The following is an 11,920-nucleotide window of genomic DNA, read 5'->3' on the forward strand; positions in this document are numbered from 1 at the left end:
TCGTAATTTTGGTCGTGACTTTCCTTGGTTATTTACCTAAGTTTCAGTAAAAAAAAAATACATTAAATGGGACGGTTGAATGCCATTGTGAAGCTTAGCTCATCTTTGTCGGAAAAGTTACTAGATGTGGATGATGGCAACCAGGGGCGGACCCACTTGATGTGGATGGGTCCCGAGACTCCAGTATTTTATTAAAGTAGAGACGGTATGTTATATTTTTTAAGGACCTCATAAGAATAAATAGATAGAACTCATAACTTTAATATGAACTTTGGTATGATGGTAAATCCCTTGGTAGCTAACTAGAAGGTCTCGGGTTCGCCCATTTTTATGCATTTCTCTATTTCAATTACTACATTTTGTCTCTAAGTTCCAACTAGTAATCTCTTTTCAAGTCTTTCATTGCTATTTGTTTTTTTAGGTTGCAACATATCTCTAATTGATCATACATATGTAACAAAATCTGAAAACCAAAAAATGCGGACCCCATTATAAAAAAAATCTTGGATCCGTTGTAACATCCTACTTTTGATTATAACAAATAAATGAAATTTCGTTATTCAATAAAGTGTCGTGTGTCGGCTTAGATAAATAAACTATAAGATGATGGGCTTGGACTTTAAAAGATGGAATAGGAGATGGAATGGGTCTTAGGTCCATTGGCTTAAGGGAGTATAAAGACCCCTTAAACCCTAAACCTTTTTCATTTTCATCCATCTATACACCATAGCCTACACCATCAAAAACACACACTAACACCATCACATAACCCGAGCCAAGATCCGAATGTGGAAACCCGAACCCGTAGGTGCTAGATCGTCGTGACGAACCAAAACAACATCAAGGCTTGACCGTGTTCGTAAACCAACTCGTTTAAGGTACGTTTATAACGGGATCTTGTTCATTTAGGTTCGAATTCGTTTAATAATCCTAGATCTAAGTTTGTGAGGTAAAAATGAATCCAACGAAACCAAACCTACTGAAATTCGTTAACAATTGACGGGTTAATCGTTTGATTAATGAACCGGGTTTACAAAGGTATAAATCGCACCCTATAAACACGAACATTTGGATGATTGAATGGTTAGGGTTTGTAGGCGCTATAATTCCGAATCCATAGATACCAGAATCGTGATGTTTCGTTAAGAAACGAAGGTTTAATCGCAGATCTAAGATATGTTGACCAATTGGTGTTCTTGACGATTTTGACCTTGACCCATGAGTCAAAGTCTGGATAAGACTGAGCCAATTCGTTAAAGTTAAAATAACAAATCAGGTGATTCGTCACGCACCAATTCGCTATGTGCAGCTAACGAATCAGAATAGCCAATTCGTTATATTTAGATAACGAACCAGTTAGTTCGTTACTCGCCATTCGCTATGTTACGATGACGGACCGGAATAACAAACCAGCTAACGAATCAGGATAACGAATCGCATGATGTTCATATAACGAATTTAGATGATGAATCAATTAACGAACCAGATCACAAAAGATAACGAATTGGTTAAAGAATTAGGCTTAATTCGCTATAACGAATAAGTTAGAGAATAAGATAATAATTTAAAATCCTAATGGAAAATGTGTTAAGACAGTTAATGAAAATAAATTTTTTCCAAGCTGACCTGGCAGCTCGACCCCAGCCAGGGGCTCTGCCCCTTGGACACCGCTAGGGGCTGCCGCCCCTAGAACCTTGCTGCCAGGGGCGCTGCCCCCGGACCCTTGTTCGTTGAGGGTAATAATTAAACTAGAAACGCGATATGGGTAGTGATAGTTAAATTGATACGTGTAATTGTTATACAGTTAGTCGTGCACAGCTCAAGAAAGGAATATCCATAAATGGTGAACGTAACCGCATTCAGGTGAGTTTCTAGCCCCATCTCCTTGTTATGTTTTCGGGGCTGTGTGCATACTCGATGTGATAGTTAATACACTTTCCTTAAATGGTAAGTGTAATCCATGTATGATTTATGTGATAGATATTATGGTATGTATGTGAATGAAAGCTTGTCGGTACGTGAACGATCTTCAGATATTGCACGTATTGACAAGGGAGGTATGTATATGAAAGATGGATGTGTATGATATATATATATATATATATATATATATATATATATATATATATGTATAACATATGAATATGTACCAAGATGAAGAAGTAAGGGATCAGACCCTAATAATATCTTAGATAGAGAAGAAAGGGATCAGACCCTAATAATATCTGATATAGAGAAGAGAAGAGGGATCATACCCTAATAATATCTGAGATAGATAAGGACAGATGGATCAAACCCTAATAATATCTGAGATAGAATGGACAGTAATTATATATTTTGAAAGTATGTATGGATTATGTAATGAAAGTAAAGTAGTAAAGTAATTATTATGTATCTTCGGATGCGTAATGGAAGGTAAGTATATGTATTGTATGATGTACGATTAACTAGAACTCACTCAACGTAGCTGAATTTTAGTATGCATGCAGGCGAGTAGAATGAGACAGCTGGCTTGAGCGGGGGACACATGGCGGTGATAGCCCTATAAATGAGTAATAGGATAGGGAGCACTCCGCTACACTCATTAGGACAACAACCTCCTAACTACTATGAGTTAAGCAGCTGATGGACAGACCATACCGCATAAGACTACTGGAATAGAAAAAGAGAAGGGATTCACGGGCAGTGAAGGCAACCAAGGGAGAGGAATCATTCTATTCAATTACGAAGCCTAGCGTATCCTGTAATACTCTATCACCTCCATTCTTTTGTTGAGGTTCTGGCACTTCTTCCTCCGGCCCTCTATTTACATAGCGAAGAAAGGCAAAAGCTCTTGCTCGAATGCGTGACTTATGCAATAAGGGTCTGGCATTTGAAGACGCAAGTTGTTTTATGTTTAATGTATTAATTTGGAAAGACAAGAATGCTTTAAGACATGTTATAAATTATTATTATTGTTATGTTACGAAAGTTTTACATTCAAGTTTTAATTAACTCTGATATTTAGAACTGTGTTTATGAGTAAATCCAACGTCCAATGTAGGGCACCGGTAAGGGGTCTTACATCCGTCATTGGTTGTCACACCCCGACCAAAGGCGGAATATGCCGAGGTGTAACGATTTCCCATAAGCACATGACACTAATTAAAGCGAAAATATTTAACAAACTCATTTCATTCCACAACATCAAAAATGTCACATAACATACTTGTTTCATAAGATAACCATAACAAAATATAGCAAATAAATATTGTTCGTTTTTGCTAATATCCAAAAGTCTTGATGACGTTTTCTCCAACTCCATAATCAACCAAGATGTAAACCTGTAACATTTCATAAAATAAAGTTTATCAACACAAAGGTTGATGAACAATTCATAAGTTTGAACATATAGATATATAGTAAGGAAGAGCCCCAAAACTCGTATACGAAACAATAAATAAAAGCAATAGTTTGGATAAAATCGCTAATAGATTTACATTAGCGACACCTAATTATAAAGAGATGCCAAATAGTCTAGGATTTTATAGTTATCGTTAATTGCATTACGTTAATGACACCTTGCTATACGGGGATGCCAAATAGACTAGGATTTTATAGTTCCACCAACCAAAAGCGATAAACACATAGGCATATAATCATAGAACACCAAATCGAGCAATTAATCAAGTAAAATATACAATAACGTTTGTGGTTTAAGATTCAAGTATAAAACATTTAGTTGAATAAGTATGAAATGTCACCCCCAAAACAAAAGATGGAAAACGGGGTATGTGAGTACTCACGTTCAAGTAATAAACTTGAAAAGTTGATAACTTGGAGATTTGCCGGAACGATGGGTGTAACGAACAAGGCCTAAATAGAAAGAAGTCTTGAATTTAGAAAGGTTGTCTTGAAAGTTTTAAGTAAAATAAATGTAGAGAAATGTAAACAATTAAAGTTTACAATTTATAATAATAACCCTTTAAAAATGTAAGTTTGCTCGATACCGGGTTAAAGTATCTAACCTTAATATTTACTCAACCTATATTAAGTAATAAGGGGGATAAAATGTAGGAATGCAAATCCCTTGGAAATAAAGATACTAAAACGGGTTTTTAACGAGTGTTCGGGTTGTTGGTTCGGGTCTTGATAATTGATCAAACCCAAAGTCAACTTTCCAAAATAATGAATGTTATGATATAACTCATGAAAATTAAGTAAGACTTAACCAAGTATGTAGATCTATTGTTTTAGAACTAACAACGTACGTTAAGCGAGTGTTCGGTTTTTGTCTGTCCAAACTTTGTTATGAGATCAGTTGGATCCAACATTTCCAAATACTTAAGAAAATAATTAAAGTCAGTTTGTAAACAATTTTTAAAGAAACATACAAGTCTTGATAGCTAAAAACACACTTGTGTGTCTTAAGCGAGTAAAATCGGATCGGTTCGGTTTACATCTCACAATAAGTTTATAGATGGTTTCCATATGCCCATATACCCAAGAACTTGTATAATTATGTACAAATGAAAATACTTAAGTTTTACAATCAAAAAGTTAACAATAAAGTCTTTAAACAAAAGTTCGGTTTACGGTTCGGATCTAGTTTAAGACCGAGTTTAGAATCCACAACCCATAACCATAGAACTCATAAAAATGATTTTATAAACTGAGATCTAACATTAAAACATGTTTAAACAAGTATTTAACAAAATCTAGTAAACAAAGTTCGGTTTACGGTTTAGGGCTATTTACGGTTAAACCGAAGCATATTCTCTCAAACCCATAACCATGGAACTTGTAAATAAACTAAAATGAGCAGAAGTTAAGCATGAATAATATGTATAAACAAGTTATATAAGTGTGTATATATATATATATCAAGAACATGAAGTCCTTCATGAAGTCTTGCCTTACGAGGTCCGAAACCTCACCGATCAGAACCGAAGAAGTAACTACCAAAGGTACAAGGGGTATTATATTATATATATATGTTGTGCCACCATAAACAAGTATTAATAAGACTATATAAGTTAATTAGAATGAAAGAATAAACTCAGTTTGACTTTTAGAAGTCAAACCTTCAAGAACACATAAACAAACAACCTTGAATCTATGGAGTTTGAGAGAGAATTTGGAGTTGTAGCAGGGGAAAATGAAGTGAAATGGGGGTGTATATATAGGGTAATGTTGGTGGTCAAATATGGATGAGTGTCACAAGAGTTTTCATGCAAAAATGGATCAAGACAAGACACAAACAAACAAAAACGGGCCTGCTGGTCTGTAGCTGATCGCGCTACGTGACCCTCTATGGGTTCCCCATTGCATGGCGCAATGGGGTTGATTACTTGATCTTCCAAACTTTGAAAAATGGCAGATTTGATCCATGTAGTTCGTTTTAAGTGATTTTTACGCGTTTTAAAGACCGAAAATGATGTTTTCAATACCCAACAAGTGTGAAACAATATTGTAACATAAAATCCATCGTTTTGATTATATCATAAGCTTCGGTTTACAAAACGGGTCGGTTTACATAATAAAAGTTTACAAAACGAATACGAATCGAGACCCGAAATTGACGAATGTCACATTGGTGGCACCATCATGTGGGTATGGAGATAAAAGTTGTGATGGTCAATGTAACAAAAGACGTAGATGCAGCCATCAACTCCTCGATGTGAGAAGAATTGATTTACTTATTTTTGTTTTTACGATTGTATTTCATCAACTACTGTTGTTCAACATTTTTGTTAGCTTTACACCCCCTCATTCATCGAGTACGAGATTGTTGCAAGCTACTATTCCATGCATGGTACTTAGATGATGACACGATTATAGGAGATGCCATTGAAGTGGCTAAAGCCTTAGATATTATTAAGTCTAAGGGGCCATGTTTGGGGCTCGAGTTCAATATTAAAAAGACAAAAGTTTTTTGGACGCCTTGCAATGGGGTAAAAACAAAAATAGGTTTATTTCCTAGCGGGATTGGGAGGCCGAAGCTGGGTGTGAAACTCCTTGGGGTGCGGTTAGCAAGGAAGTCGGTTTTATTAGTAGTTTGGCATTTAATAGAGCTTCAAACGCAGTGGACCTAATGAGATGTCTTACTCGTCTGTGTGACCCTTAGTGTGAGCTCCTCTTGCTTCGCTCCTGTATGGAGGTTGCTAAATTGTTATTCGGTCTCCAAACATACCAGCCTATGTTTGTTAAGGATGTCGTTTCTATATTTGATAACGGGCTCCAAGGTGATCGAGGATATTGTGGTATGTGGGGGTTCATTTTTTTGGGATTTTCAATTGAGGCTAGCCTCTCTCCCAATCCGTTTTGGAGGCTTAGGTTTATATTCAGCTGAAGATGTTTCCACATATGCTTTCGTAGCATCGAGAGCACAATCTTGGAAGTTACATGACCAAATTTTGTGGGATTGTGGTATTGATGGTTTGGATTTGGATTATGGGTGTGCGTTGGATTGTTTGCATAGTTCCCTTCCCGATCTTGATATTGGCTGGTTCGCTAATAAGGACACCCCTCCCCCCAAAGCCCAACATGCTTTGGCGAGTGCCCTTTATAGTAAAATCGTCCAAAGTTTTGGAGAGGAGTTTAACAAATCAACTCGCTAAAGAACGGTGTTAGAATGTCTTCAGGCTCCACATGCTCAAGATTTCTTGAACGTCATCCCCATCAAAGGGTTAGGGCAACATATGTCGGTAGTGGAATACCGGGCCATTTATAGATATCGTTTAATGGTCCCACTATTCCCAGTTGATGAGCCATGCCCGGTGCCGTAAAGGTTGTTTGGATAATTTTGGTGAACATGTCGTTCGTTGCAAGGAGCTTCCGGGTTTTAAATATAGACATGATTTGGTCAGAGATGTCCTTTGCGATGTGTTGAAACGAGCGGGGATCTCGGCAACAAAAGAAGCTCCTGTGAATTTTCTGTCATCCTCTTGAAGGGAGGTCTACTATTCGACCAGCAGACGTTCTTGTGTTTGGATGGGCAGGGGGAAGCACGCTTGTATTGACCTTACTGGAGCATCCCCCCTTGTTGGGCTTAGGGATACCAGGTTTGTTGTTAGGCAGACTGTGTTGAAGACATAATCAGGAAAAATTGCTAAGCGTGAGAAAACATGTGTCGAGAATTAACACGTCTTCATTCCTTTTGCTTTTGATGCATTTGGGTCCCTTGCCCCCGAAGCTATTACGTTTCTTAAAAGAGTTTAACGGGTTATGCACATTTAACTTATCGACGCAAAAGAACTCTAGCTTTGTTTTTAGTAGGATCGGGTTTGCCATTTAAAAGGGATGACGGCGCAGCTTGTTGCCCGCTTATCCAACTCTCTATTGTAATTAAATCATGTTATTTAATATATGAAAGAAAATTATAAAAAATGGTCGAAGTGCATCTTTCTAAGAAAGTTAATGCATTTGTTTACCTTCCCAATTAAATTATTATGTTCTAGGCGTCCAGCTATATTCATTTAATTTATTTTATTAACATAAAACAAAAGCCTATCAACGAGCTAGCCAAACCACAACATTACAACCACCCAAAAACCTACAAGAACACCAAGCCGTCCAAAAAACCACCCAACAAACAAATTGCACCAAAAACACCCGATAAACAAGACTGGTTAAATAATTCTAATAGATAAACCAAAATTGGTTAAGTGATTCATTCACGTCAGACTTCTATTTAAATTAAGAAAAAAAATGGGTGGTGAGTTGAAAAGGCAAGGACATGTAAGGTTGAAAGTGAAATCAGACGTTTTTAATGATTCGTACAAACTTTTAAGAATTTGTAAGGACTAGACAATAAAAGGCGTCTAAGAGCTCCTTTAGCATTGGAGATAGTCTTAGTAAAACGGTTATTTAGGTTTCCCAACCTATGATTCTTATTTCCGAGCAAACATGTACAATCAAGCACTACACACTGCCAACCAGTAGAAGCATAAAGCATCCAAAGATGGGATTGAATGTATCGAGTTTCTAGCAAACTTTAAAAGTTCTTACTTTATTGCATCTAAAGAAACATGTTTTATGAAAGATAATTTATTTCATCAACAAAGCAAATACATAGATTCTACATATGTTGCATGTATTCATGTATGTATATCAACAACTAAAATTCAATATCACCCAGTGAGCAGAAAGAATATATTTTCAAACCAGCCACTTCTTCCAATCTCAGGCCTCCAATAACTTGCCCAAGCGTCCTCAGAAGTACATATGACTTGCCTGTATGAAGATCACCATGTAAACGAAGGCAATACGTATGACGGATATGCATCATATTTTGACGCAAGAGCCCACACAGATGACAGGTCAGCAGGCTCTCCAAATTCTTTGAGTCCAAGTTCACTTGAGTGGATCCCGCAAGTAATAAATGCAGATTCAATACCGGATGCATTTGCACCCTTAATGTCATGATGTAACGAGTCCCCAACAGCAATCGAGTCTGATGCGTCAACTCCCGCCATAGCAATGGCAGATTTGTAAATTATCGGATACGGTTTGCCCATCCATTTAACTTCACCACCCAGCTTTTCATAAGTAGATGCTAATGTACCTAAAAAACAACCAAAATGCTTTTTGATCGATGTACAACCAAATAAGCTTTATGTAAAACCAGAAGCTGCGTCACTTTCACATATAAGCGTTTTATCAAGTGAACCGTTCAGTGGCGGACGGATGTGTTGTTTAAGTGGGGTTAAGGCCTCCAGTCAAAGTGAAATAACTAGAGTTAATTTTTGCATTGTGATAATTGGGCCCCTTTATATTTATCTAGCACACCCCATAAAGACCTTAATTGCCAAACCCAATCCAATATAAATTGAAATGTTTTTGTTCCAAAACTAATTATATCTACTCACAGTTTATTAATTTGCAATAGGTTAGGCTGAATTTAACTTCCATGATCGATTAAAATATTTATTATTGCAGTTTTAGTTCCTATATGTATTATTACTTAAAGCCATTTCACATTTCTACGATTTAATGTAGTTTATTACCCGACTCGTTATGACATGATGCTATCTAACCCAATTTTGCCCCCCCCCCCACTGACATAAAATCCTGGATCTGCCACTGGAACCATTCATAACTTATTCATCCATTGTTTTTTTTACAATCAGCCTCCTTCACAACCTAACTTTGACCAAGTTTGACCAAATTTGACCAATCATGGCCATGTTTGACCAAATTTTGACCATGTCTTGCTATTTGACCAATTGTGTCCAACTTTTACCCCTTTTGACATGTTTCATGGTTTCACCAGTATTGACCACGTTTGCCAAATCTTGGCCATATTTGACCAAGTTTGACAAATCTTGACATGTTTCACCAACTCTGACCAATTTTGATATGTTTGAGCATTTTTGACCAGGTTTGGCCATGTTTGACCAATTTTGACCATGCCTGACCAATTGGCCACGTTTGACCAATTTTGACTGCTTTAACCCAGATGTGCATGAGCACCACCTCAAGAACTCTTTTTACAAACCAAGTTTTGATCTTTTTATGTACTAGTTTCATAAATAATTAGAACTTGCTACATACTTAAACAAAAAGCACATCCAAAAACTCTTACGCTCCCCAAAAGAATCAAGAAAAAGGTAACATGTTTACCGGGCATGATACGTAGTTCTCTAGCCTCGACAGTCACAAAGTCAGGATTTGCTACCACCATAGGTATCCCTTTAGCTGCACATTGTTCTAGAATCTTATCGAGCTCCTCAAGCTTTTTAGAAACCGATTCACCAGAAGAAAGACCCAAAGCTTCAGTACCATGAACCAAAATGAACTCAGCTCGGTCAACACTCTCTACAACTTGCAGCCCAAGACCCTGCAACAGTATCATAACATATATGAATCAAAAACATAAACATATGGTTATAAATTGTTACCTCAAGTGATATTGCACCGCGGTCACTCCATGTAATGTGAATGCAGTGTTTTCCTAGTGCTTGAAACCAAGGATCATCTCGCCTGTTGATAATAGATTTCATATAACATGAATTTATCTTTTTCATGTATTAACATATTGAATATGCGTTAAGTGTTTTAACTACCTTTGAAGATGCTGATATGTTAGTTCTCCACTAGTAATGGCTCCAGCAAAGAGTGAAGGATCAAAACCAAGAGACTTTAATTTATCCAAAGTTGTTGAAGCGCGTCTTGATGAGTTACTAATAATAATCATTTTGGCTCCACCAGCAGCCAGATTTTCCACTGTAGGAAAAGTAAGAAACTTAGTATTTTCACTGTTAGATGAACACCATGCTTTTAGAGGATAATGATGGAAGTTTAACTGACATTCCTTACCAAAATGTCAAGGGTGATAACATACATGTGGATATAGCACCAGGATACGGTTGTTTGCCATTGTGAAGAACTCCAAACTGATCTAGAAACCATGCCTGCACTGCACCAATGAGAGATTAGTTAGTTAAAAACTATGAAATTGAAGGTAAGATGCACAGGATAGACATGTGTGAGTCTTGTGTCCTTAAAGGAATATTCTTTTGCATATTATCAGATCAAAGTGTTTTGGTTAAAATCATAAAGCTAGACTTAGCATACTCAAAAGCCACAAAAATTAGAAAGTATTTCACTGCGTGATTAAATAACAACACATAATGAAATATTTAAAACCCTTTATAGAAGAAACTGGAAACATCACAATAAACCAACCGAAACGAAGCATTGACACCAAGCTAAACTCTTTAGAATAGGGGCTAAGTAAAATGTGTGTATTTTCAAGTAAAAAACACATTAAATTCTGAAAAGCCTGATAGGCATTGGCTTTCCAGATACTTGCCTCGGTGTCAATCCAGATCCATACATTTATTCATGTAGTGTAGTGTAGTGTTTAACCCATTAAAAACCAGGTCATGTTAAGTATGACATGTTTAATGTTTGTTTGTGAATATGATAATAACTAGTGAGACCATAACATTATTATTATTATTATTATTAATTTGTTGAATATAGATAATTAGTAAGTATGTTTCCAAGCCCTAACTCTGATTCAAATATCTATCTCTTTATAGAAAAGAACAAGTATTGCCTAATCTATGGAAGCCTTGAATAAATCTCAAAAGTGAAATACAAGTAGCGAAGAAGACATAGGTTAGGGAATTAGGGTTTCCTGAAATATGAATATTATTTATTTATAGCAATTAGAATGGATTTATTTTATAGCAATTGAAGGTGAAAAGAAAACATAACATGCCTTGTAATGGCGAGATTCAGCAATTTGGTGGAGACCTGTGAAGCTCTTGGCATTTGGTACACCAGCCGCGATTGAGGCTGCCATCGTCTCTCTTGATTCTTCCAAACCCAGAAAAAGAAAACAAAATGTCAATAACCGCTGCTCATGATTAGGTTTTGGTTTTACACTTTTACGTTACTTCCCTTCGAAACCGTGAAATTGTTCAAACCGGTTATCAGTTTGGTTTTAATGGTTGGGTTTTTTCTTAAGTTTCGGTCGGTCGGTTGGTCAGATTCAAAGTTTTCAAATCGTATTAAACGATTTGGTTTAACCGAAAACTAACCGTATAAAACCGGACCCAACTATATAATTTAGTTATATTTTAATTTTTTTAAATATTTTAAATTATATACGAATATATGTGTTGAATACAAATGGCAGTGCATGTAATATATATTAACTACATACTATGAAAATGTGCTAAGCCAAAATTTCAAGCACGAAAAGTCGCAAATTGTAATCGGCCTTTATGTTTTTAAATTAAACCCTCAAACTAACTTTTCAATATAAGAAGCTGTTAACTTCTTGACGTATTTAGGCAGTTCGTTATTTGGTCAAATAGTTATTTTGATGTATGTTTAGGATAGCGTGTGTTGAAACGCTTAATATTTGCAAATTATTGATAGCTTTGCTATAAATATATCATGCCTTATATTGAACAATATGCATAAA

At 36.3% G+C, this 11,920-nt stretch overlaps 1 protein-coding gene across 1 annotated transcript; it reads right to left on the reverse strand.

Annotated features, from left to right (window-relative positions):
• Positions 1–8,073: 8,073 nt before the first annotated feature.
• Positions 8,074–11,305, reverse strand: LOC143623946 (uncharacterized). Its single transcript, XM_077094730.1, has 6 exons — positions 11,210–11,305; positions 10,325–10,394; positions 10,047–10,206; positions 9,882–9,963; positions 9,604–9,820; positions 8,074–8,545 (listed from the first exon to the last, which is right to left on the reverse strand). The coding sequence occupies exons 1-6, from the start codon at positions 11,291–11,293 to the stop codon at positions 8,226–8,228; spliced, it is 933 nt and encodes a 310-aa protein (XP_076950845.1). The 5' UTR covers positions 11,294–11,305; the 3' UTR covers positions 8,074–8,225.
• Positions 11,306–11,920: the final 615 nt, after the last annotated feature.

This window comes from Bidens hawaiensis, unplaced genomic scaffold (genome assembly GCF_021521415.1).
Source record: "Bidens hawaiensis isolate Kalapana, Puna unplaced genomic scaffold, B.hawaiensis_p1.1 tig00003649_1, whole genome shotgun sequence".
NCBI classification, from domain to species: Eukaryota; Viridiplantae; Streptophyta; class Magnoliopsida; order Asterales; family Asteraceae; genus Bidens; species Bidens hawaiensis.

Coding starts and splice junctions, on each gene's coding strand:
- LOC143623946 (XM_077094730.1), bottom strand. CDS start 11,293: ATGGCAGCCTCAATCGCGGCTGGTGTACCAAATGCCAAGAGCTTCACA. Junction 10,395..11,209: donor CTGAATCTCGCCATTACAAG/GCATGTTATGTT, acceptor GGTGCAGTGCAG/GCATGGTTTCTAGATCAGTT. Junction 9,964..10,046: donor ACATATCAGCATCTTCAAAG/GTAGTTAAAACA, acceptor TATTATCAACAG/GCGAGATGATCCTTGGTTTC.